General features: G+C 46.2%; 1 protein-coding gene across 1 annotated transcript in view; it reads left to right on the forward strand.

Annotated features, from left to right (window-relative positions):
- The window catches only part of LOC126425225 (ankyrin homolog), a 119,175-nt gene extending 94,811 nt beyond the window's left edge, over positions 1-24,364 (forward strand). Inside the window, exons 6-7 of the mRNA XM_050088182.1 lie at positions 1,796-1,915; positions 23,285-24,364. Of these exons, the coding sequence (XP_049944139.1) occupies positions 1,796-1,915; positions 23,285-23,864 (700 nt within the window). The 3' untranslated portion in view covers positions 23,865-24,364. The remainder of the gene's footprint in view (positions 1-1,795; positions 1,916-23,284) is intronic.
- Positions 24,365-27,515: the final 3,151 nt, after the last annotated feature.

Here is a 27,515-nt window from a genome sequence, read left to right on the forward strand (position 1 = left end):
TACGGTCGCAGGTTCGAACCCTGCCTCGGGCATGGACGTGTGTGATGTCCTTAGGTTAGTTAGGTTTAAGTAGTTCTAACTTCTATGGGACTGATGACCTCAGATGTTAAGTCCCATAGCGCTCAGGGCCATTTGAACCATTTTTGGTCTAGGCTGGAGCAAGGAGTATTCTGCTCTGGAGAATGTTTGCGTTGCATTCGCTGGATGAACTCGTCATTCTGGAAGGCACAATTGATCGGCAAAAGTATTCATCTATCCTTGGGGACCATGTTCACCCCTACAAGCAGTTTTTTTTCCCTCCGCATGATTGCATCTACCAGTAGGACAACGCAACGTTTCACACAGCTCTCAATACATGTAGATGGTGTGAAGAGCATCAGGATGAGTGGACTGTAATCCCCTCGCCACCTAACTCACGGGTTTCAAACCAAACGAGAATCTACGGGACCACTTTGATCAGGCAGTCTGTGCTACGGATTGTCAACTGAGAAACCCAGCGCAGATGGCCACGGAATGACAGCACGTGCCTGTTGGTGCCTTTCGGAACGTCCTTGGTTCTCTTCCTGCATGTCTCGCAGTTGTCCATGCTGCGAACGGCGGTTATTTAGCCTATTCAGGGTTTTGATAGGTGAGCATATTAATGTAACTGGACAGTGTATGTATGTATGTAGCACAGGGTATACGGGTACGACTGCAGATATTTTTGTTGATGACTGAGGTCAGTCAACGCACGACATTATGCGGTATGTAATTCATTTACAGTCTAATAATAATAGATATTACGAGTAATATGGTTTTAGGTTGGTTAGTATGTCCAAGTACATGTGTCGAGAGCAGGGCATTAACTCTTATTTTCCCCTGGGCAGCAAGGCAGGTGCTGAAGTGTGGACACGCGGATGCACATGGTGAGTCTATACTGACAGGTGTAGTCAACTTAATGCTGCCGCAGTTGTGACCATGCAATAACATCCGGTAGTAAATTATGTGACTTATTTTTGGGAACACTGTTAGACACAGAGGAAAAACAACTAACACTCAGGAGTACGTAGATGTTAAGGTACCAATGATGACAATATCTGCACTTATACCCCTTGTCAGGCGTAAATGTATATATACATTGTCTCTGTTTTCTTTACTGGTCTTACGCAGACACTTAAACTTTATAGTCAAATGATATTCAACTTTCGCCAGTTCAGTCAGCGTGCTCATTGGCTAATATGAATGAAATCCAGATATTGGGAAATGTTTCAGTTTCTTTGATAATAATTTTAACAGCAATTAAATGGCTCACTGGAATGGCTTCATAATATCGCAAATTTTGTACCCCTTGCTTCTCTGAACGTCCTCCCCATCGGTTCAAAAGCTGCTCTCCTCGTTTTCCACCTGTGGCTTTACACCCCGTTCGCGGCACACGAACTGGGAACATCATTCAGTGACTGCAGTGCCCCATCAATTTATTTAAAGTTTGTTCTAGTTGTAATTTCTGTGTTATTGTTGTTTTTATGTATTCAAACTCTGCTGCACAATAGTTGTATCTCTCCACTATAACTATTGACTTTTGTATGTACCTCTCATTTACGTACTATTTAATACAAAATGTTTTTTGGTATGCAAAGGAATTGTTATGAGAAACTGAGGAGAATCAGTGTGTGAACTGATTAGCTCGAAGACAAGGCATCCACCTTGTGAACACTGTACAGTCACCGGCAATGTGTGTTCCGTTGTTAAGAATGACAATCCCTTAGCAGTAGTCCCCCCTGGCCTCCTCGCTAACACGATGTCTCCCTCGGTCCAGCACTCCAGCCACTGGAGACACCCGCTCCAGCGGGCGCAGGTGCACCCCCGTGGCAGCCGCGCCGCCACTGGCTGCCTGCCCCACTCCAGCACCTGGAGACTCTGTCGTCTCTCGCATGAGGTAAGTTCCATCGCGACGTGTCCACGTTTTCCACGTTCACAGTATGAATTACGGAGGCGTCAGCCAATAGTTACAGACAATAAATCACGCATTATTTTATTGCATTTTTTAATAAGGCAGAGGGGAGACTCTTAACAGTAAACTATTTGTTTCAGTCTATCTCTACATACTTCTTTGCGTTCACAGAATGAATAGCATTCAGTTTGCAGATTAAATGTCATACCATTGAATAACAATGTTGTTGTTGTTGTTGTGGTCTTCAGTACTGAGACTGGTTTGATGCAGCTCTCCATGCTACTCTATCCTGTGCAAGCTTCTTCATCTCCCAGTACCTACTGCAGCCTACATCCTTCTGAATCTGCTAAGTGTATTCATTTCTTGGTCTCCCTCTACCATTTTTACCCTCCACTTTGCCCGCCAATACTAAATTGGTGATCCCTTGATGCCTCAGAACACGTCCTACCAACCGATCCCTTCTTCTAGTCAAGTTGTGCCACAAACTCCTCTTCTCCCCAATCCTATTCAATACTTCCTCATTAGTTATGTGATCTACCCATCTAATCTTCAGCATTTTTCTGTAGCACCACATTTCGAAAGCTTCTATTCTCTTCTTGTCCAAACTATTTATCGTCCATGTTTCACTTCCATACATGGCTACACTCCATACAGATTGTTGTGGATTGGCAAGACAGCCAACCCAGTATGAGAGGAAGCCGAAAGGCACGCGTTTTAGCTCAGGCAGGCTGGCGTGAGGTCTGGAACAGGTCAAGGAAATAAGACTAACAAAAAACGTACGTAGCTGCTGGAATACTTAACTTTAATCCATAATTGGTGAACATCGCTCTTGACGGTACATGTTTTACAGCATCAATAGTAACTGGTAATGGCGCCTCGCTAGGTCGTAGCAAATGACGTAGCTGAAGGCTATGCTAACTATCGTCTCGGCAAATGAGAGCGTATTTTGTCAGCTGTACAACTGGGGCGAGTGCTAGGAAGTCTCTCTAGACCTGCCGTGTGGTGGCGCTCGGTCTGCAATCACTGATAGTGGCGACACGCGGGTCCGACGTATACTAACGGACCGCGGCCGATTTAAAGGCTACCACCTAGCAAGTGTGGTGTCTGGCTGTGACACCACACAGATACTTTCAGAAACGACTTCCTGACACTTAAATCTATACTCGATGTCGACAAATTTTTCTTCTTCAGAAATGCTTTCCTTGCCTTTGCCAGTCTACATTTTATATCCTCTCTACTTCGACCATCATCAGTTATTTTGCTCCCCAAATAGCAAAACTGCTTTACTCCTTTAAGTGTCTCATATCCTAATCTAATTCCCTCAGTATCAACCGAGTTAACTCGGCTACATTCCATTATCCTCGTTTTGCTTTTGTTGATGTTCATCTTATACCGTCCTTTCAAGACACTGTCCATTCCGTTCAACTGCTCTTCCAAGTTCTTTGCTGTCTCTGACAAAATTACAATGTCATCGGCCAACCAATGTAGTTTTCTCAATTCACAGTGTGTGTAAATTGCCTTCCCTCAGTTGTTTTATAGTATGCAACATTTGTAAACCTCATCAGGTCTTCAACAGACCCTGTTTACCCGTTGCCTGGCACTTATCCTCATGGGTCATTAAAGTACCAACATAAAGGAAAAATACTTGCAACAGGCACCTATTGCTTCACAGTGGCTGGAACTCGTGGAAGTTTAAGAACTGGTCACGGATGGAAGGTCACTGAATCTTAATTGTTTGGTGTTATATGTCTGCTTTTTGCACACAATAATAAATTTTTATATACTAGGATATATAAATTCAGTCTTTGTTGTTGTGGGAAACGAGTCACAAGTGGCTGGACAGAAATGACACGTCGGATGGCGCCAGTGTGTTTGGCATGGAAGTAGTGGCACACTTTCAAGGGGCTCCCGCTATTCACGGACATAGACGCCACCTCTTTCTTCTGTTGGGTCATCCGGCTGGCCTGGTGGCGCCACCGGTGCAGCCTCTGGGTTGTTTGTCGTACATCCACATCACAACTCGGTGTCCGGAATGCGTGGCGTTTGGCGCTGCCGCCATCTCGGTTCCAGGGGAGAACTACCTGCAGTCCCTGCGTGCTTTCGCGGCACGCAGGCGTCGCTGGCCGTTTCTGGGGTCACCAGTAGTGCCAGAAAGTGACCTCACACAACACCATATCACTGGTTCAATTCACACATTGGTATTTCCATTTCCCATTTTCTCGTAGTTCGGCGACTTTCTTGCGAACACCAGGCATGGAGTAACAGAAAAGCGTTTTCTGTACCCTTCCTTCTACAGCGCGGTTCTTGTCAAGAGCTGCAGACACAATTTAATCATCATAGTACCAATTAAGTACTCGTAAAGATTCTTGCCGGTCCTCTCCGACGTCGGATGCCGCCTGGCGCCTGGTGGCGTTGCGGGCTCGTGATGCGGCAGCAAAAGTATGTAAGTGGGGCAGACACGAACGGGGGAACGTCCTAGCGAATATGGGGGCAAAAAATGGGAAAAATCCATCGAGAGAAGCGACTTTGACAAAGGGCGGATTAGTATTGCACAGAAGCTGTGAACGACTACCTCGGAAACAGTGAAGCTGGTCGAATGTTCAAGTGCTACTGTTGTGAGCATCTACGAGAAGAGGTAGGAGGACGGTTAAACTACCATTAGGGGCTGAATGGTTGGAAGTCCCAGACTGTTCCAGAACGTGGAGTTCGGAGGCTTGTCTGCTCTGTAACGTAACGCAGATTGCGATCTGTGCCATCTCTGAAGAAAGAGCACAATGCTGGCGTACGCTCAAGTGTTTCGGAGTACATTGTTCGTCGTACATTGCTGAACGTGGAGCTCTGCAGCAGACCACCCCTACGTGTTCAAATGTTGACCCAGCGACACCGTCAGTTACGATAACAGTGGGCACAGAATCTTAGGCATTCGACCGTCGATCAATGGAAACGCGCCGGCTCTTCGTGTGAGTCACATTTTTGCTACACCAGGTCGCTGGTCGTCTCCACAGCGCCGTCACCGAGGAGAACGGCGACTCGGAACGGGCAGCGCGCCACTGACACAGGGTGGTGGGAGCGGTATTGTGCCGCGACAGAAATCCTCCTGCGCTCGCATGGGCCCTGTGGTGGTAACAGAAGACACGCCAACAGCTGCGAACCCTTCATGCTCGACGTGTCCCGCGACGGCGATGTCATCTTTCGGCAGTGAAATCGTCCGTGTCTCGGAGCCACAACAGCGCTATAGTGGTCTGAGGAGCATTGTAGTGAAGCCACGTTGATGCCTCGGTGGCCAAATTCGCCTGATGTAAATGCCACGGAAACCATCTGGGTCGCTATCCAACGACATCACCGCGTACGCAAATCCGAGGCTGGTTATTCAGACGAATTTTATGACCTGCGCGCAGACAGCAAAAATCTACCGACAAACTGCCGGATCCCTGATACGCAGAATCAGTGTTGAACTTAGTTCCAAAGACGTAAAAATAATCTGTTCAGCAGGCGGTCGTAATGTTTTGCGTCATCAGTGTATATTCAGTTTCAGAGAGAAAGTGTACGATATTCGAGAAGAATAGATGCTAAAGGAATGACAAGATGAGAAATAATAACATTGTTGCGAGTGCTGTATCTCGTCGGGTCTAAGAAAGAAAACTACACTGATGGCATAGATCTGTGGACAGCAGATGGCACAGGTGTGGAGAATACGAGAGCTGTGGTGTGCTATAGAAGATTTCTGTTCCTTTTATACTATACATGTTTTGACAACAAGAGCGCAAGACAAGAAAGAAGAGTAAGTGACAAACTTATTTCAATAACGAAAATAATACTTTGTGGTTGAAGGAATGACTAGCGAAAATGAATGTGGCTACACGGAGCAATGACATCCAAATGTTCCACCGTAAAATGACTCACCATTTAAAGCTAGTCCAGGTGCTCGCCATTAACATGCACGCCAAGATAAACTCCCGCGTTCTCCTCAGGATTCCAGACACACGACTCATAAGCAGAGACTATGTTGACCGGTGGCTGCTTCCGCACTCCAGTTCCACTGGCCGCTGGAATGTCACCCCCGTGCGTCCTCGCAGCACACACAGAGCCGACTGACTGCTCGCGGTGCTCCGTGCTAGAGTCCTGCATGACCGAGTAAGCGAGCACAAAACACGAGATGGGGCGAGCACACCCTGACTGGGTAGGCTGCCCGCACTAGGTCCAGAGACCGAGCATAGAAGTCTTGACCGAATACGTAGCACGTAGCTTCAGACAGATTACGCGTGTCATTATCCATGTGAGACTGCAGCCAGTATGGGCTTCTCTGTAATCATGCAGCGCATGGCAGCCAGTGCAGTAAGACGTGAGATTGGAACCAATGTTTACACACTGAATAAACGGGAAGGCCTAAAAAGTCAAGTACGGAGTACATTTCTGTTGGTTGTAGACGAAAACAGTGCGTCTACTGGGTACGTATTGTGTGGTGTCACCGCCAGACACCACACTTGCTAGGTGGTAGCTTAAATCGGCCGCGGTCCATTTAGTACATGTCGGACCCGCGTGTCGCCACTGTGTGATCGCAGACCTAGCGCCACCACAAGGCAGGTCTCGAGATACGATATAGCACTCGCCCCAGTTGTACGGACGACATTGCTAGCGACAATACGGACGAAGCCTTCCTCTCATTTGCCGAGAGACAGTTAGAATAGCCTTCTGCTAAGTCCATGGCTACGACCTAGCAAGGCGCCATTAGCCTTACCTAGTTTGAGAGTTATCGTGTAAATGTCTCAAGAAGAACGTGTAACCAACAAAGATTAAAAGTTAAGTATAAAGCAGCTACGTACTTTTCTTGCTACCATTCAACAGTTATCCTGTTCCAGAATTGACGCCAGTCGGCGTGTGTGTACGCGTGCCTTTCTTTCGGCTCCCTTCCCAGTGTGGCGTAGCAAGATTGTTACGCCACAGCATATTGTGCATAAACTGCTCCACATTGTTGTGTTTCCAGTCGGGAACCACTCATTTAAAGAAACACAGTTGCAAGATACCTCACAAAGATATAGCTCCTTCCGGGATACCGGCAGTAATAAAAAATAGTCTTACAGCAAAGTGTGCTAAAGATATGAGATCTTTTAATGCCGACTCCGGTAAAGGTTTCAAAAAACTAGGCCAAGAATTAATACATCTAGAGGCGCATCATGGAGAATTTAACGTGGCAGATGTCATGACACTTCCCTCTACTATAAGCAGACATGTCAAAGAGCAAGCTGATGCAATACGAAACAGCATAATGGCTTCTGTTATTTCGGAAGTTATTAATAAAACATGTGCTGCGACAGTTGATATGTGGACTGATTCGCATAATCAGGTGCACTATCTCACGCTTACAACACATTACATTAATACTGATTGGTCTCTTGTGAACAATGTTTTATTTACAACAAAATTCCCGGACTTTAAGAAGACGGGAGTAACTATTATGAAAGAAATTAAAGAGAGGATGGCTGATTGGGACATTTCGCCGGACATGTTGCACGGTTTTGTTTTTGTCTCCGACCTGGGTGCCAATGTAATAATGGCTTTGGGAAATCACGAAAGGATTCCTTGTGCTGCTCATTGTATAAACACAGCACTTAGCCATACTTTCGATGAAGATAACTTCTTGTTAAATCATGCCCCGAACATCGCATAAACAATAACTACTGCAGAATGCTAGCGTACATTAAGAAAAGTGGCCTCTGCTGGTCTTTGAAATCATCGTTGGAACAACAGGTCTGCACACGCTGGAACAGCTTGTACACTATGCTGGAATCTCTGCACACTCAATATAACGAAGCTGCTGCTTTGCTGACGGAAAAGGACTCCGCTTACAGATTGCAAGGATATGATAATGAGCTTGTAGGAAAAACTGCGCATTTTCTGAGACCATTTAAGGAGGCCACAGATGAATTAGAAGGCGAAAAAGAACCGACAATCCAGTTAGTTCTTCCAGTTGGTGAAACAAAATTGCAGTGTCAATGACATTGATTGTCAGATGAGTAATTACTGCAGTTAAAAGCACTGTTTCATTAAGATATGCGATAGATTTATAATTAACTAGCGTAATTGATGTGTACTAACAGATATGTATTTTTTAACAAAGGTACAAAGGATTAAAAACTGAACTTTGACTTTCGTTTGTGAAAAGACTGTCATCACTTCCAGACAAAAAATTTCTACGTTTCTTTGGTTGTCTTTCTGTGATCTTAATATGCTTGAAATAAATGAAAAGCAGGAAATTCTTGGCAATGCGCGACAAATGTGTGTTACTTACGCAGGTACAAGATGCAATCATTAACATAATCGTTTTTGCATGGCTGGTGGATAGTGTATTGTAGGGAAACAGGAATGTTATAATTCATATAATATTTCATTAACGTAAAACATCTCGTTTTTACGGGAACGTTTCGACGATTTCCACATCAGTTCTGTATTACTTGTCTCTTTTGTTTATTATCATAGATACTTCAAGTACTGTGTCATCACAGATCGTTTCAAGGAATGGAGAAACAACAGATCAGCAGCAGCAGATGAAGTAGATCTCTACATTTTAATGACCCAGGAGATGATGATGACATCTTAAAGTGGTGGAGCAGACATGAAACAGATCTGCCAGGCCTGGCTGCAGTTGCAAGCCGTATTTTACGTATCCCAGCAACAAGCGCACCTAGTGGAAGATGCTTTAGTAAAGCCGGCGTGTTACTAACAAATCGCAGCAGCCACTTAAATCCGGAACGCGTTAGTGATTTACTGCTGATCAACAATAACCATAATTTTGTTTCTGTTGCAAACAAGTGAAAAGTATGACAAGTTACGTCAGCAAATATTTAATGTTATTTGTATGCTTTCTTTATGAAGATGGTTGTCTTCTAGATTACGGGGAGAGGACTTATTTAATGTTTCCTATTAATGATAGGAAAAATATATCTTCTGTTTGGAAATGAGACTCGTCTTCTATCAGCGATTATATTAAAATATCATTTTACTTTCCAAGTGCTTTATGAATTTAGCTGTGTCACGTACCCGATGTTGGAAACGTTATTCTTGTATTAAAAGAGAGAGAGACAGAGATAAATACATTGTGTGTGTGAGAGAAAGAGAGAGAGAGGCGTCGGATTTGTACAGTACAGTGCAGCGAGTCGGGGCGAGGCGAGGTGAGACGTCAGCGGTGAGCGGCCGTGCTCGGTTACCCGCGTGTCCGGAATCCGGACAACAGACATGGGGCGAGTACGTGGCCTAGGCGAGTCTTGCGGGGCCGGACACGAGCGGCTCGGCCCCCCCCCGTCAGCAGGCGAGCACCCTAGCCCGTGCGCCGCTCGCCCGCCCTCTGTCACCGCCGCGCCGCCAGCAGAGTCTCTTCACCTGGCGAGCCGCGGCCGTCCTACACAGAGGGCGCTAGCCAACCAGGGCGCCGCAGAGCGCTCAACTCTCCTGCCGAGAGCATCGCGAGAAGTCACGCCTCATATACCAAAAGTAGCCAGGTTTCAGGGGTCACTGTTCTTTTGTTCAGCTTATCCCAAACAGTCCAGTGAGGCACGGGGTACAGGTTTTTGTTTCAGCAGATGCTGAAGCACTCCTCACAACTGATACTGAAGTGACGTCTGGGAAACGACCTACATGACCAAAAGATGCTTCCATTTCTTCCTCTGATGTTGTAGTGAGGCTTATTACTCACATTGGGGTCTTCAGAAGAAACCGTACGGTGCTAAACTGATACATCAGCTGCTCCTTTAGCCACCTCCTTGTTGAAAAAGCGACTAACATGCATCGGTACACTCAGAAAAAACAAACTCAAGATGCCACAAGAAGTTTTGCCTAAGTAAGCTAGCTAGCGCTTTCCATTCCCGTCTGTTTCGTTTCCGGAATGATATAATATCAGTTTCCGATTACCGAAGGAAAAGAAGGCACCAGGGATGGTTTTCAATTACATTATGGAACATCCCCTTAGAAAAATTTATGAATGACTCTGCTGATAAACCCCTTATGTTATTTTATTTTTAAACAGCTGAGCAAAACTGAACATACTTAGACATTACTCTCTTTACTTATTCTGAGCAACACTAAACTGACACATATTTTTAGCGCAACGCAATCTGACTGTTAATAATCCCTACAATAGAATGGTTCCCTACAATAGAATGGCCCTGACTAACAATAACCTATACCTTTCATAAATCACTTACCTCACAAAAATCTTCGTTACTCGAACTACTGCAATACAGCGAGCGCCACTACTGCCAGCTAAATAAAAGATTCAAACTACTGAAGGCACTAACTACTGATAGGCATAGTTAGCAAATGAAAGATTTTGATATGGAACAAACAATGCATTTACCTTAATAGTGTTCAAAAGTCATAATATATATATCAGTTCACGATATCCAGTATTACAAATTTACTCTGTCTGATGGACACACGTCCAGATCGTCCCCTCTCAAAACTCCGCCATCTCTCTCCCCACATCCACCACTGCTGGCGGCTCACCTCCAACTGCGCAACGCTACGCGCTGTTAACAGCCAACTGCCCAACACTACAATAGAGAATGTTACAGCAATGCTAACCAGCCCACAGACTGCACACAGCACAGCCAGTGATTTTCATAGAGAGCGCTACGTGGCGTTACCGACATAAAAAACCTAAACAGCCTACTTACAATTGTTAGAGCTCTAATGGATATAGCAGGAATCAATGATCAAATAATTTTTCAGGCGGAAGAGGTAAATCCAAGAAAGAAGAGAAGGATTTTCTTGAAAGACTTAGCATTTTCCCTTATGAACCTTCAGGTAGTGCAAAGAGCTAAGATTCTTTCACTTCGTACCGACGCACCAACTTTCCTCGAGAAATAGCAAGAACCGTGGGTTGAAACAACTGAGGAGAGTCCCACCGGGAAAAGAGGGCGGAGTGTGTCACACGGACGAGCGGAAAACAACTCCACCACCACCAGGCGGCACTCGCGCCGTAGCTTTGTTTGCAAAAGGAGTGTGAAAACAACGGATACGTGTCGCAAGTGACAAGGAGTTCTCGAAAATGTGCAAGAAAATTAGTGCTACCTCTGCAATCATAAGAAAAACTGACTACTCCTACTGCTTCAACCCTATGTCGCTTTGTATTTGACAGGGTGGCGTTGTGCAGTGTCTGCTGAAGTGAACCGTTGCGGTAGATTGATACACGTCAAGCGCGACAGCACAGTGACACAATGGAAGCTCACTTTTTGTATTATTGAATTAAACAGCGATTCAGCTCACGTAACGTAAGTTTAATTTATCGTTGTATAATTAAACTGAAAGTAAACTATGATTTGGCTCATATTTGGTTACTTTGGTAACGTAAAGATGGCTACTCTCGAGTACAAAGTTCGTCGCTCGCCCATCCGTGTTACGGGAAACGGCGCGCCCGCTCGAGGACCGACAATGAGTAAGACCTCTTCTGCAGTGCTTGTAATGCCGTGCAGCAGACAGAACGCCGTATTGAGCTGGATGATGGGAAAAATTCTGCAACTGAATTCGCACCTTTTGTCTCTATCTCGAAGTTAGAGATTACATACGAGGTGCGGCTACAAAAAAACCGGACTGATGCTGGAAAAAACATTTATTTACAATTATTTACAATTTCATGTTATCTCCTTCAATGTACTCTCCTCCTCGGTCTCTACACCGCTCCATACGAATTTTCCACTGTTCATACCAATGCTGCAGATCATTTTCGGTAAGTCCATACATTACTTCCGTCGCTTTTTCTTTTACTGCTTCAACACTCTCAAATCTAGTTCCTTTCAAAGCTGGCTTCACTTTAGGGAAAAGAAAAAAGTCACAGGGGGCCAAATCAGGTGAGTAGGGTGGATGATCTAAGATGGGAATGTTGTGTTTTGCCAAAAACGTCTTGACTGACAACGCACTGTGAGCTGGGGCATTGTCTTGGTGAAGGATCCATGACTTTTTTCTCCACAAATCGTTCCGTTTTCTCCGTACTCGCTCACGTAGGGTAGCCAGGACGCTAATGTAGTAATGCTGATTCACTGTTTGTCCCTCTGGTACCCAATCAATGTGCACAATCCCTTTGATGTCAAAAAAAAACAATCATCATTGCCTTGAATTTCGATTCTGACATTCGTGCTTTTTTTTTTGTCGTGGAGAACCAGGAGTTTTCCAATGCATCGATTGGCGTTTAGTTTCGGGATCGTAAGTAAAAAACCACGATTCATCGCAAGTAATAACATTTTGTAAGAAGGTGGCATCACTTTCAATGTTTTCCAGGATGTCAGAACAAATCATTCTTCGGCGTTCCTTCTGTTCAATTGTGAGACACTTTGGAACCATTTTTGAGCACACTTTGTTCATGTTGAAACTTTCATGAAGAATCTGCCTAACACTTTCCTTGTCAACTCCTGTTAACTCAGACACTGCTCTGATTGTTAAACGGCGATCTTGTCGAACAAGTTTACCGATTTTTTCAATGTTTGCATCAGTTTTTGCTGACAATGGTCTGCCAGTGCGAGTGTCATCACTGGTGTCTTTGCGGCCATCTTTAAATCGTTTAAACCACTCAAACACTTGTGTTCGCGATAAACAATCATCGCCGTACACCTGTTGTAACATTACAAACGTTTCACTTGCAGATTTTCCTAGTTTGAAACAAAATTTGATGTTAACACGCTGTTCTTTCTGCACACTCAACATTTTCCGACGCACAGACAAAACGTCAACTACTTAAAACAGACGCCACGGGCAGACTGAGTGCAGGAGGCAGATGAAACTCGAGCAGTAGGCGGAGCGAGAGTCACGTGACAGGCCACGCGACTTTCAGCCTTATTGCATTCGTTTTATTGTTTCACCAGTACTAGTCCGGTTTTTTTCTAGCCACACCTCGTAAAGGGTTACGATAACAGCTCGCCCTAAGCAGAATATATCGATTGTAGGTCTCTTCTGAAACCATCATCTCAGGTCTATTACATTAAGTTGCAGGTGCAACATTTATGAGCGCTTTGCACTGGCATCATTTCATTTCAGCGCACCTTCACTGGTTCCCTTTCTGCACAACAGCCTAGACGCTGTTCTTCAGCGAGAGAATGCGCGCCCACACGTTGCCGCACGAACACGTGCCTTCTCGGTGTCACAGGATGTCAGCCTTTTGCCCCGGCCCGCCAGATCAGCAGATTTGTTGCCAAACGAAAATGCGTGGGAGGTGGCGAAATGATGCGCGCAGCGCCGTCGCCCAATGCCGGCCAGCACAGATGAACTTTGTCACCAGGTGAATGCAGCGTGGACGGCTATACCCCAGGCAATTCGTGCCTTATACGCGTCGATACCGTCACGCATGGAACAAGTTGTCGCGGCCCATTGCGGACCCTGTGCCTGCCAAGCAACACGAAACGTGCTGAACTGAGGTGACTGAAATGCTTATAATTTCCGCAGAACACACTGGTGTACGTGTCCTGTGAATATCAGATCTTTAATCGTTCAAGGTGTACTCTTTTTCTGAACATGAGCCTACAAGAAGCCTGGTCTTTTTTTTTTTTTTTTTTTTTTGGTCATCACTCTACTGATTGGTTTGATGCAGCCCGCCACGAATTCCTTTCCTGTGCTAACCTCTTCATCTCAGAGTAGCACTTGCAACCTATGTCCTCAATTATTTGCTTGACGTATTCCCATCTCTGTCTTCCTCTACAGTTTTTGCCCTCTACAGCTCCCTCTAGTACCATGGAAGTCATTCCCTCATGTCTTAGCAGATGTCCTATCATCCTGTCCCTTCTCCTTATCAGTGTTTTCCACATACTCCTTTCCTCTCCAATTCTGCATAGAACCTCCTCATTCTTTACCTTATCAGTCCACCTAATTTTCAACATTCGTCTATAGCACCACATCTCAAATGCTTCGATTCTCTTCTGTTCCGGTTTTCCCACAGTCCATGTTTCACTACCATACAATGCTGTACTCCACACGTACATCCTCAGAAATTTCTTCCTCAAATTGAGGCCGGTATTTGATATTAGTAGACTTCTCTTGGCCAGAAGTGCCTTTTTTGCCATAGCGAGTCTGCTTTTGATGTCCTCCTTGCTCCGTCCGTCATTGGTTATTTTACTGCCTAGGTAGCAGAATTCCTTAACTTCATTGACTTCGTGACCATCAATCCTGATGTTAAGTTTCTCGCTGCTCTCATTTCTACTACTTATCATTACCTTCGCCTTTCTCCGATTTACTCTCAAACCATACTGTGTACTCATTAGACTGTTCATTCCGTTCAGCAGATCATTTAATTCTTCTTCACTTTCACTCAGGATAGCAATGTCATCAACGAATCGTATCATTGATATACTTTCACCTTGTATTTTAATTCCACTCCTGAACCTTTCTTTTATTTCCATCATTGCTTCCTCGATGTACAGATTGAAGAGTAGGGGCGAAAGGCTACAGCCTTGTCTTACACCCTTCTTAATACGAGCACTTCGTTCTTGATCGTCCACTCTTATTACTCCCTCTTGGTTCTTGTACATATTGTATATGACCCGTCTCTCCCTATAGCTTACCCCTACTTTTTTTCAGAATCTCGAACAGCTTGCACCATTTTATATTGTCGAACGCTTTTTCCAGGTCGACAAATCCTATGAAAGTGTCTTGATTTTTCTTTAGCCTTGCTTCCATTATTAGCCGTAACGTCAGAATTGCCTCTCTCGTCCCTTTACTTTTCCTAAAGCCAAACTGATCGTCACCTGGCGCATTCTCAATTTTCATTTCCATTCTTCCGTATATTATTCTTGTAAGCAGCTTCGATGCATGAGCTGTTAAGCTGATTGTGCGATAATTCTCGCACTTGTCAGCTCTTGCCGTCTTCGGAATTGTTGCGATGATGCTTTTCCGAAAGTCAGATGGTATATCGCCACACCGATATATTCTACACACCAACGTGAATAGTCATTTTGTTGCCACTTCCCCCAATGATTTTAGAAATTCTGATGGAATGTTATCTATCCCTTCTCTTTTAAATTCCGATTCTAATACTGGATGATCCCCTATCTCTTCTAAATCGACTCCTGTTTCTTCTTCTATCACATCAGACAAATCTTCACCCTCATAGAGGCTTTCAATGGTCGTTACAATGTAATATATCTGACTGAATCATTGTTATTAACGAAGTTAATATACATGTCGTATTTGAGAAAACTATTACAGAAAAGTAAGCTTAAAAGTTGAGAAATTTTAGTTTTGTACGATATATACAAGATTGCAGTGCCTGTCTTACTCTGATTACGATGCAAAGTTCCTTTGCACATTCATGCAGGTCTGGAGCAAAGATGCCGTTCTGGTTTGATCTTTGTCAGTGCTCTGTGTGTTCTGAAGCTATGTGGCACCATTACCAGTATTCCACGTCAGACTGTGAGTCAGTGTTAACAATAGTTCAAATCAGAGGCCAGCAAAAGTGCATGTCTCCACCTTTTAAGGCATTGTGCAACGTTCGGTTGTCGGCCACTGTAGAGGCATCCAGAATTAATATTTTTTGCTTCGTCACTGACTGGAAATGATCAAGAATCGGACACTTGTGAGAACACTACGATACATTTTCAGTATATGTAGTGTATGATTTTCAGTTGAAGCAGCGGCATCAGACCTACTATCAGCACATTATATTTTGTGCAAGTAAAAAGTGAGTATTTGATTGATTGACAGATTGTGAATTTCTCATGTGTAACACTTGGAGCAAATCTTCATGTCGTGAATTAGGCAGAAATGCATGAAATATGCATTTACTCTTACAACCTGCAGGTTTTGCTGTTGTCTTGAGATACATTGCACCCACAAGAATTAAGACTGGAAGTGTGTGTGTGTGTGTGTGTGTGTGTGTGTGTGTGTGTGTGTGCATGCGCCATCATGTGTGTTTGTGGAGGGGTAGAAGAGGCGAGTTAGCGATGTTGCTAAATCTGAATCATTTTGGCTAAATCGTTTCTTATATCCCTAATCATGGTGTGTCGAGGTAACTGCAAATAATGGAGCTGAAATTTTTTCTAGCATGACAGGATGGTTTCTGTAAGAACCTGGAGATTAGCTTCGTCAGATTTGCAAGTGTCAGAAGGGATTGCCACAAGCAGAGGACTAGTACTGGCTGCAGGGGTCGCCTCTTTCACCGGAGGCCAACGACTGCTGAACAATAGCATCCAGAGGGCAAAGGAAAACAGTGACAGCAATCAGTATGACAAACTGTGACTACTGAAGTGAGAGATGGAATGTAGGACTTTTCAATGCAGAGTGGACGGACACTATAAGAGGGTGATACCGCTGTACATCCGTACCTCAATATACAGAGAATGCTCTGCATCACTGGAGGGCGAGAATTGTACGTTCATCATTTGTCAGAGCACGTGTGTTGGTTGGTTGCTTCATTTGGGGGAGGGGACTGTAAGTAGGCTGTTTAGATTTTTATATTGGTAACGCCACGTAGCGCTCTATATGAAAATCACTGGCTGTGCTGTGTGCAGTCTGTGGCTGGGTGGCATTGTTGAAAAATTCTCCATTGCAGTGTTGGCGCTGGTAACAGCGCGTAGCGTTGCGCAGTTGGAGGTGAGCCGCCAGCAGTGGTGGATGTGGGGAGAGAGATGGCGGAGTTTTGAGAGCGGACGATCTGGACGTGTGTCCATCAGAGACAGTAAATTTTTTTTTTTTTGTTTGGCTTTAGGGCGCAAAACTGCTATGGTCATTAGCGCCCGGTCCGTGACTTAGGAAACAATAAAAAACCGGAAATGGAAACCAGCAGCAATGGGAACGAAAGTCATAAAATTTGAGAAACTAAAAGCAGAAGGAAAGCTTAAAAATCCACTACAGAAAGGGGTTGGTTGTCCCCAAAAAAAGCTTCAAATGACTGACGTCATATCACTGGCACTAATAAACTCGAGAACGCGATCGGCCGAGCAAGTGTCATCTGCTAAAATGGAAGATATATCAGGCGACAGCTGTAGACGGGCGCGTAACGGAGTAAAATAGGGGCACTCAATTAAAAGGCGTCTCACCGTCCACAGCTGAGAGCAGTGGGGACAGAGTGGGGGAGGATCGCCGCTTAAAAGATGTCGATGGCTAAAAAGACAGTGCCCTATCCGAAGTCTAGTTAAAATTATCTCCTCCCGACGACGCGTTCGGGAGGAAGAGGTCCAAGCACAAGGAAGAGACGCAATTTATTATGGGGAAGTGTCGACCAATGAGCGAGCCATAAACGAACAACTCTGCGACATAAAACGCTCCGTAGATCGGTGAAGGGAATCGACTGAATAGCTGGCCGAAGAAGAGACACTGCAGCCTTGGCCGCTATATCGGCCGCCTCATTCCCACAGATACCAACGTGTCCCGGGAGCCAGAGGAACGCCACCGAGACGCCCCCCAGGTGGAGCAAGCGCAGATAGTCCTGAATCCGGTGGACCAGAGGGTGCACAGGGTAAAGAGCTTGGAGACTGAGGAGAGAGCTGAGAGAATCTGAGCAGATAACGTACTGTATCCGCTGATGGCGGCGGATGTAGTGGACAGCCTGGAGAACAGCGTAAAGCTTAGCAGTATAAACCGAACACTGGTCGGAAAGCCGAAAGTGATTTGGGGTGTCGCCAACAATATAGGCACTCCCTACACCTAACGATGTTTTCGAGCCGTCGGTGTAAATAAATGTGGCGTCCGTCATTTGTGCACATAGAGCAGCAAATATCCGACGATAAACAAGTGAAGGGGTACCATCCTTGGGAAATCGACAAAGGTCTCGGAGCAGGCAGATCCGGGGACGGAGCCCAGGCGGTGCTGTACCTCAAGTTGTCAAGAAGGTTTTAGGAAAGCGGAAGGAAAGAGAATGGAGCAGTTGACGGAAGCGGACTCCCGGTGGTAGTAGGGAGGAGGGGCGGCCTGCATACCCTACATCAAAGGAGGCGTCGAAAAAAATGTCATGGGCTGGATTAGCAGGCATGGAAGGCAGATGGCTAGCATAACGACTCAGAAGGACTGCTCGCCGATTGGACAGCGGAGGTTCAGCAGTCTCAGCATAAAGGCTTTCCATAGGGCTGGTGTAAAAAGCTCCAGACACTAAACGTAATCCACGATGGTGGATAGAGTCGAGACGCCGAAGAATAGACGGCCGAGCAGAGGAGTAGACTATGCTTCCATAGTCCAATTTCGAGCGCACTAAGGCGCGATAAAGGCGGAGAAGGACCACTCGGTCCGCTCCCCAGGAGGTACCATTCAGGACACGGAGGGTGTTGAGGGATCACAGACAGCGAGCCAAAAGATAGGAAACGTGGGAGGACCAGCACAGTTTTCTGTCAAGCATAAGACCCAAGAATTTAGCGACGTCTGAAAACGGAAGGTTGATAGGTCCTAGATGTAAGGAGGGTGGAAGAAACTCCTTTCGTCGCCAAAAATTTACACAAACGGTCTTACTGGGAGAAAAACGGAAGCCGGTTTCGATGCTCCAAGAGAGGAGGCGATCGAGACATCCTTGAAGACGTCGTTCAAGAAGGCTTGTCCGTTGAGAGCTGTAGTACATCGCAAAATCGTCCACAAAGAGGGAGCCCGAGACATCAGGAAGGAGACAATCCATAATTGGATTTATGGCGATGGCAAACAGTACAACAGTCAGCACGGACCCCTGGGGTACCCCGTTTTCTTGGGAGAAAGTACGGGAGAGAGTAGTGTTCACCCGCACCCTAAATGTGCGCTCTGCCATAAATTCGCGAAGAAAAAGGGGCAGCCGGCCTCGAAAGCCCCAAGAGAACAGTGTGCGGAGGATGCCTGTCCTCCAACAGGTATCGTATGCTCTCTCCAGATCAAAAAATATTGCTACCGTTTGGCGTTTCCGGAGAAAATTGTTCATGATATAAGTGGAGAGAGCAACAAGATGGTCAACTGCAGAATGATGCTTTCGGAATCCGCATTGGGCAGGTGTTAAGCGGGATTCCAGCCACCAAGCTAAACGGTAATTCACCATATGCTCCAAAACCTTACAGACACTACTCGTGAGAGAAATGGGGCGATAGCTAGAGGGGAGATGTTTGTCCTTTCCGGGTTTCGGAACGGGAACGATGATAGCTTCCCGCCATCGTCTGGGAAAAGTACTGTCGGTCCAAATTCGATTATAAAGGCGAAGGAGGAAACGCAGACTATGGGTGGATAAATGCAGCAACATTTGGACATGGATACCATCCGGTCCTGGGGCGGAGGAGCGAGAAGAAGAGAGGGCATGTTGGAGTTCCCGCATGGAGAAAACGGTATTGTAGCTTTCGTGATTTTGAGAGGAGAAAGCAAGATGTCGCACTTCCGCTGCACGTTTCTTCGGGAGAAATGCTGGCGGGTAATTTGAAGAGCTCGAAATCTCAGCAAAGTGCTGACCCAATGAGTTAGAAATTGCGACGGGGACCACTAAGGTATCATGCGCGACAGTGAGCCCAGAGACCGGGGAGAAACTAGGTGCGCCTGAGAACCGTCGAAGCCGACTCCAAACTTCCGAGGAGGGAGTGAAGGTGTTAAATGAGCTAATAAACAATTTCCAGCCTGCCTTCTTGCTATCGCGGATGACGCGACGGCATCGCGCTCGGAACTGCTTATAGCGGATACAGTTGGCCAAAGTAGGATGGTGGTGGAAAACGCGGAGAGCACGTAGCCGCTCACGTATTGCATCACGGCATGCCTCGTTCCACCAAGGAACTGGGGGGCGCCGGGGCAATTCGGAAGTGCGTGGTATTGAACGTTCCGCAGCTGTAAGAATAACGTCGGTAATATGTGTGACCTCATCGTCGACGCTGGGAAAGCGACGGTCATCGAATGTCGCTAGAGACGAAAAAAGTGTCCAGTCGGCTTGGGCAAACTTCCAGCATCGCGGGCGCATATATGGCAGTTGAGGCTGCAGTCTAAGGACACATGGAAAGTGGTCACTCGAATGTGTATCATCAAGGGCGAACCATTCGAAGTGCCGAGCTAGCGGAACAGTACCGACGCCAAGATCCAAATGAGATAAATTTATCGTGGAGGCAGACAAAAATGTGGGGACCCCAGTGTTCAGGCAAACTAGATCCGCTTGGTGGAAGACGTCTAGCAATAGGGAGCCACGTGGACAAGGATGTGGAGATCCCCAAAGCGGGTGGTGGGCATTGAAGTCCCCAACCAGCAAATAGGGGGGTGGAAGCTGACCAAGAAGATGAAGGAGATCAGCTCGTGCCATTGGTGTGGACGATGGAATGTATACAGTACAAAGAGAGAACGTGTATCCAGAAAGGGAAAGACGGACGGCGACAGCTTGGAAGGAACTGTTTAAGGGGATTGGGTGATAATGGAGAGTATCATGGAGAAGAATCATGAGTCCTCCATAAGCTGGAGTGCCTTCAATTTCATATCGGACGGACTGAAAATGAGGGAGAACAAAGCGGTCATGGGGACGCAGCTTTGTTTCCTGAAGACAGAAGATGACCGGCGAGTAGGATCGTAAGAGGATCGACAATTCATCCCGATTGGCTCGAATGCCGCGGATATTCCAGTGGATAATGGACATAGGGTGAACAGAAAATTGAGGACTGCGACCAAGGTCGCTGTCAACTCAACGACTGCTCAGAGCTTGCGACCGACAGCATGGAATGGCATTCAGCCGAAGGCAGAAGATCCTGATCTATAGGTTGGTCAGGAGCAGCTCCTGCCACCAGCGATCGGCCGGTTGACCGGCCACCAGCAGTGCGCCTCGGCGACACAGAAGACGGCCGAGGGCGATTTCCGCCAGGTGGTGCTGTAGATGGGACACGCCTTGGCGGAGAAGGAGTGGAACTGGGTTTCTTTGTAGCCTTCTTGGAAGTATGATGTTTAGATGAAGGAGGAACCGATAGTTGTGAAGTTGCGGTACGTAAAAACTCTTCACGAGTATGCTCTTTTTTCGAAGACTTGGTGTCTGACTTCTCGGCTCGAGATTTAGCAGAACCCGAAGAAGGGTGAGCCATAGAGTGGGCAGGCGAAAGTGGGGAGATTGAAAGGCGATCTTTGCGTTGGCCGATCTGACGACCGTGGCACTAAAGGTGAGGTCGCAAGTCTGCGTGGCCGCCTCCTTTGTTGGCCGAGGAGAAGCAAGGACAGTGCTGTATTTTCCTTTCTGAGGCACGGTGGGCTGTCGACTGGCGAATAATTTTCGAGCAGCAAAGGTCGACACCTTTTCCTTCACTCTTATTTCCTGGATGAGCTTTTCGTCCTTAAAAACGGGGCAATCTCGAGAGGAAGCAGCGTGGTCACCCATACAGTTGATGCAACGAGGGGACGGAGGTGGACAAGCACCCTCATGGGCATCCTTGCCACACGTAACACATTTGGCCGGATTGGAACAGGACTGGCTGGTGTGATTGAACCGCTGACATCGTAGAGTTTGGGACGTAAGGGCGAACGGAAATTATCTCATAGCCTGCTTTGATTTTCGATGGGAGTTGAACTTTGTCAAATGTCAAGAAGACAGTGCGGGTTGGAATGATGTTCTTGTCAACCCTTTTCGTAACTCTATGAACAGCCGTTACGCCCTGGTCAGACAGGTAGTGCTGAATTTCTTCGTCAGACAATCCATCGAGGGCGCGTGTATAAACGACTCCACGCGAGGAATTGAAGGTACGATGCGGTTCCACCCGGACAGGGAAGGTGTGGAGCAGAGAAGTACGCAGCAATTTTTGTGCCTGGAGGGCACTGTTTGTTTCTAACAACAGGGTGCCATTCCGTAATCTGGAACAAGACTTACAGGACCTGCAATTGCGTCGACACCTTTCTGAATAATGAAAGGGTTGACCGTGGAGAAGTCGTGACCTTCGTCAGACCGAGAAACAACAAGGAACTGTGGCAACGATGGAAGAACTGTCTGTGGCTGAGACTCAGTGAACTTACGTATGTGAGCAGACATAGTGGAAGGTGAGGAAACCATTGCGGAAGAATCCCCCATGATTACCGGCGTCTCCGATGGCGCGCTCCTCCCTTGTGGAGGCCCTCACTGAGGGCACTCCCGCCTTAGGTGATTGTTCACACCTCAGGTCACACCTCCCGACAAACGGACGGAGGGACCAATCGGCACTTTCGGAAGGTATCAGCTCGGGTAATCACCCCTCCCTGGGCCTGGCCGTTACCAGGGGGTACGTACGTGTCCTACCTGTCTATCCGGGGTGGGGAATTGCGCGTTACCCCGTCACCGGCTATGCATGGAAGTGCGTGGGTCGGCCTTCAGACACGCACAGGGAGGAAGAAGGAGACAGGGAAATGAAAGAAGAGAGGTCTCAAACGCCGCAGCGGAGAAAAGGGTAAAGAGAACACGTAAACAGAAGAGGTAAGGAAAAGAGAAGGACGAAGAAAGATGAAGACATACAAGCAAGGAAGGCGAAGAATGTGGTACATTTACAAGCGTCCGTCTCCGGACGTAGGCACAAACCATACTCCCAGAGGGGGAGAAAGGGAAGGAAAGAGCCAGAGGTGAGGGTGGGGGGGGCGAAGATGGGGGATGGGGAAGGGTGCGAAAAGGGAAGGTATGCAGCCCGGAAAGGAAGGAAGGCCACATTAGCTCGGGGTCCCGTGCTCGCTACGCACGTATCCACAAAAGAGTTGTGGATCCCCTGGGGGGGGACAGTAAATTTGTAAGACTGGATATCGTGAACTGATATATATACATTATGACTTTTGAACACTTTTAAGGTAAATACATCGTTTTTTCTCTATCGAATCTTTCATTTGCTAACTATGCCTATCAGTAGTTAGTGCCTTCAGTAATTAGAATCTTTTATTTAGCTGGCAGTAGTGGCACTCGCTGTATTGCAGTAGTTCGAGTAACGAAGGTTTTTGTGAGGCATAGGTTATTGTTAGTAAGGGCCATTCTTTTGTAGAGATTATTGAAAGTCAGATTGCGTTGCGCTAAAAATATTCTGTGTCCGTTTAGTGATGATCAGAATAAGTAAAGAGCGAAATGTCTGAGTACGTTCAGTTGTGCTCAGCTGTTCGAAAATCAAATAACGTAAAGGGGTTTACCAGCACAGTAATTCTTAATTTTTCTAAGGGGACGTTTCAGGACCAAACAGCGACGTCATGAGTCCCTACAGATTAGGTAAGAATGGGGAAGAAAGTGAGCAGTGCCCTTTCAAAGGAACCTTCCTGGCATTTGCCTGAAGCGATTTGGGGAAATCGTGGAAAACATAAATCAGCATGGCCGGATGTGAGTTTGAACCCCTTTCCTCCCAAATGCAAGACCAGCGCCCTAAGCACTGCGCCATCTCTCTCGGTTTGCCCGGAAGTGCTTACAGAACTGTCCGTAGTTCTGCTTCCGTGATAATTTTCTCAATCAGATGTGTGTATGGTAACGTGTGAGAATTTTTTTGTTTTGTGCAGGAGCCTTTTTGCAATTGAGAAGGGCAGCAGGCTGCTGCAAGCAGCTAAGCAGTCGCAACTGTCAGAGATACGGGTACTGCTGGCTGCTGGTGTGGACGTGGGGACGATGGACGGCGACGGTTTGACCGCCCTGCACTGGGCGGCAAGGAACGGACAGGTAGAGATGGCCGAGTGTCTGCTCGCAGCGGGGGCGGACGTGGACGCGCGGGACTTGTCGAACTGGACCGCCCTGTACTGGGCAGCGAAACAGGGGCAGCTGGAGGTGGCGAACATTTTGCTTTCCGTGGGGGCTGACCTGGAGGCGAGGGACAAGTGGCAGAACACGCCCGTCTTCCTGGCCGCCCTGACGGGACACGTGGACGTCTTGCGGCTGCTGGCGGCGTCCTGTGCCGACCCCAACGCCAGGGAGGAGCACGAGACGACTCCTCTGCATTGGGCGGCGTACAATGGCCACGCAGGTGCAGCGGCTGCGTTGCTGGAGTTGGGCGCCGAGAAGAGGGCCAGGAACAGATCTGGGCGCACCCCGCTGGACGAGGCTAGGGAGTGGAGTGACCAGCAGCTCATAGACATGCTCAGCTGAAGCCAGCAGTCCAGCAAAATGTCTCTTGTGTATAAACAGCTTCTTTTCTTACAGTAAAATATACAAAAAAACGTGCTCAGCTGAAGCCAGTAGTCCAGCAAAATGTCTCTTGTGTATAAACAGCTTCTTTTCTTATAATAAAATATACAAAAAAAAAACGTGCTCAGCTGAAGCCAATAGTCCAGCAAAATGTCTCTTGTGTATAAACAGCTTCTTTTCTTATAATAAAATATACAAAAAAAACGTGCTCAGCTGAAGCCAGCAGTCCAGCAAAATGTCTCTTGTGTATAAACAGCTTCTTTTCTTATAATAAAATATACAAAAAAACATGCTCAGCTGAAGTCAGCAGTCCAGCAAAATGTCTGTTGTGTACAAACAGCTTCTTTTCTTATAATAAAATATACAAAAAAAAACATGCTCAGCTGAAGTCAGCAGTCCAGCAAAATGTCTGTTGTGTACAAACAGCTTCGTTTCTTATAATAAAATACACAAAACATTAACCTGTTCTCAATTTTTGCACCCATTTTCAAATAGTACATACAGGGTGTTACAAAAGCTACGGACAAACTTTCAGGAAACATTCCTCACACACAAACAAAGAAAATATCTTATATGGACATGTGTCCGGAAACGCTTATTTTCCATGTTAGAGCTCATTTTATTACTTCTCTTCAAATCAAATTAATCATGGAATGGAAACACACAGCAACAGAACGTACCAGCGTGACTTCAAATACTTTGTTACAGGAAATGTTCAAAATGTCCTCCGTTAGCGAGGATAGATGCATCCACCCTCCGTCGCATGGAATCCGTGATGCGCTGATGCAGCCCTGGAGAATGGCGTATTGTATCACAGCCGTCCACAATACGAGCACGAAGAGTCTCTACATTTGGTACCGGGGTTGCGTAGACAAGAGCTTTCAAATGCCCCCATAAATGAAAGTCAAGAGGGTTGAGGTCAGGAGAGCGTGGAGGCCATGGAATTGGTCCGCCTCTACCAATCCATCAGTCACCAAATCTGTTGTTGAGAAGCGTACGAACACTTCGACTGAAATGTGCAGGAGCTCCATCGTGCATGAACCACATGTTGTGTCGTACTTGTAAAGGCACATGTTCTAGCAGCACAGGTAGAGTATCCCCTATGAAATCATGATAACGTGCTCCATTGAGCATAGGTGGAAGAACGTGGGGCCCAATCAAGACATCATCAACAATGCCTGCCCAAACGTTCACAGAAAATCTGTGTTGATGGCGTGACTGCACAATTGCGTGCGGATTGTCGTCAGCCCACACATGTAGATTGTGAAAATTTACAATTTGATCACGTTGGAATGAAGCCTCATCCGTAAAGAGAACATTTGCACTGAAATGAGGATTGACACATTGTTGGATGAACCATTCGCAGAAGTGTACCCGTGGAGGCCAATCAGCTGCTGATAGTGCCTGCACACGCTGTACATGGTATGGAAACAACTGGTTCTCCCGTAGCACTCTCCATACAGTGACGTGGTCAACGTTACCTTGTACAGCAGCAACTTCTCTGACGCTGACATTAGGGTTATCGTCAACTGCACGAAGAATTGCCTCGTACATTGCAGGTGTCCTCGTCGTTCTAGGTCTTCCCCAGTCGCGAGTCATAGGCTGGAATGTTCCGTGCTCCCTAAGACGCCGATCAATTGCTTCGAACGTCTTCCTGTCGGGACACCTTCGTTCTGGAAATCTGTCTCGATACAAACGTACCGCGCGACGGCTATTGTCCCGTGCTAATCGATACATCAAATGGGCATCTGCCAACTCCTCATTTGTAAACATTTCACTGACTGCAAAACCACGTTCATGATGAACACTAACCTGTTGATGCTACGTACTGATGTGCTTGATGCTAGTACTGTAGAGCAATGAGTCGCATGTCAACACAAGCACGGAAGTCAACATTACCTTCCTTCAATTGGGCCAACTGGCGGTGAATCGAGGAAGTACAGCACATACTGACGAAACTAAAATGAGCTCTAACATGGAAATTAAGCGTTTCCGGACACATGTCCACGTAACATCTTTTCTTTATTTGTGTGTGAGGAATGTTTCCTGAAAGTTTGGCTGTACCTTTTTGTAACACCCTGTATAAGTAGCGTAACAACATGGCAACAAAAGGAATGTAGTAGATTTATAAGAATTAATGTAAAAACAGGCAAGCTTCCTGTTTTGAAAACATCAAAAGTGAGTGAATACTCAGTTACTAGTTTTCTACAAAATTTGATTACTGAGAACTAGCTGGCAACAGCTCGTTTGGTCCCATGTCAGACTGCTGCAGTACTCTAGGTGTGAGTGTTCTGGCACAGCTGGGATCCGTACAGACACGCTCTTGAGCTCAGAGTGGAGCCTTTCTCAAGACCGTGTATGATGTTAATGATGCCCTGCGACAGATACCGTTATCGGTGCTATTATCGTCCTTATCAGTGGGAGACTGCAACCTCTGCCCCCCCCCCACCCCCACCCCCTTCCCCATCGTATCTCTAACAAATCACAGTGTAATATTCTAAATCCAAGATGCCGGAAGTAGTCAAACTAAGTGGAAAATTTAAAAAATCCCTCCTCTCTACATATTTCCTAACAACCGCACAGTGCAGCGCTCCTTATTCTCAGCCAGTTATACTGCATGTTGAAAATCAAAGATGGCAGAAATTTCTCCTCTCCTTGTATGGAAATACAGACCAATTGTCTGCTCTTTTTGCTACCTAATATGTAAAACTGCTGACGTATTACATTACTTTTGATAGATACACCAAGTCACACCGACCGCTACGGTTGCAGGTTCGAATCCTGCCTCGGGCATGGATGTGTGTGATGTCCTTAGGTTAGTTATGTTTAAGTAGTTCTAAGTTCTAGGGGCTGATGACCTCAGATGTTAAGTCCCATAGTGCTCAGAGCCATTTGAACCAACCAAGTCACACCCACTTCCCTGCCTCCGTACCTCCACAAAATCATAGCACAGTATTACAAATGCAAGATGGAGCAAACATCGCAACTACGTTAATGGAAAACCCTCACCTCCGTACATGGAAACAAACCAATTGTCTGCTCCATTTCCCCGTTTTCCAACCAATCAGAGCAATGTATTAAAATTATGTGCCAGATCCTTATTAAAAATTAGATAACCTCAATTTAAAAGTCAAAGATTCATTACTTCTTTTAAAGTGAAAGATATTTTACTTGAGTTTTTTTTATTTTCTTGAAAGTCAAATATTTTCATTATCTCTAGCATAATATGGTTCTGAGTCATATATTTATATACAGACGAATTGTGTTCATTATAACCCCAGCCACTCCTCCACTCAGCAAAGTATTATAAATCCAAGAGGATGAAATTAAACGAGTTGTGTATTTCATACGCTCAAACCCATTCTAGTAAATGCTAATGGTAAATGGTAAATATTAAATGGTAAATGATCATCAGTAAACACAGGGTGGTAGACAGTGAACACTAAACAGCCAGCCGGCCGAAGTGGCCGTGCGGTTCTAGGCGCTGCAGTCTGGAACCGCGAGACTGCTACGGTCGCAGGTTCGAATCCTGCCTTGGGCATGGATGTGTGTGATGTCCTTAGGTTAGTTAGGTTTAACTAGTTCTAAGTTCTAGGGGACTAATGACCTCAG

The sequence above is a fragment of the Schistocerca serialis genome, chromosome 10 (genome assembly GCF_023864345.2).
Source record: "Schistocerca serialis cubense isolate TAMUIC-IGC-003099 chromosome 10, iqSchSeri2.2, whole genome shotgun sequence".
Classification (NCBI taxonomy): Eukaryota; Metazoa; Arthropoda; class Insecta; order Orthoptera; family Acrididae; genus Schistocerca; species Schistocerca serialis.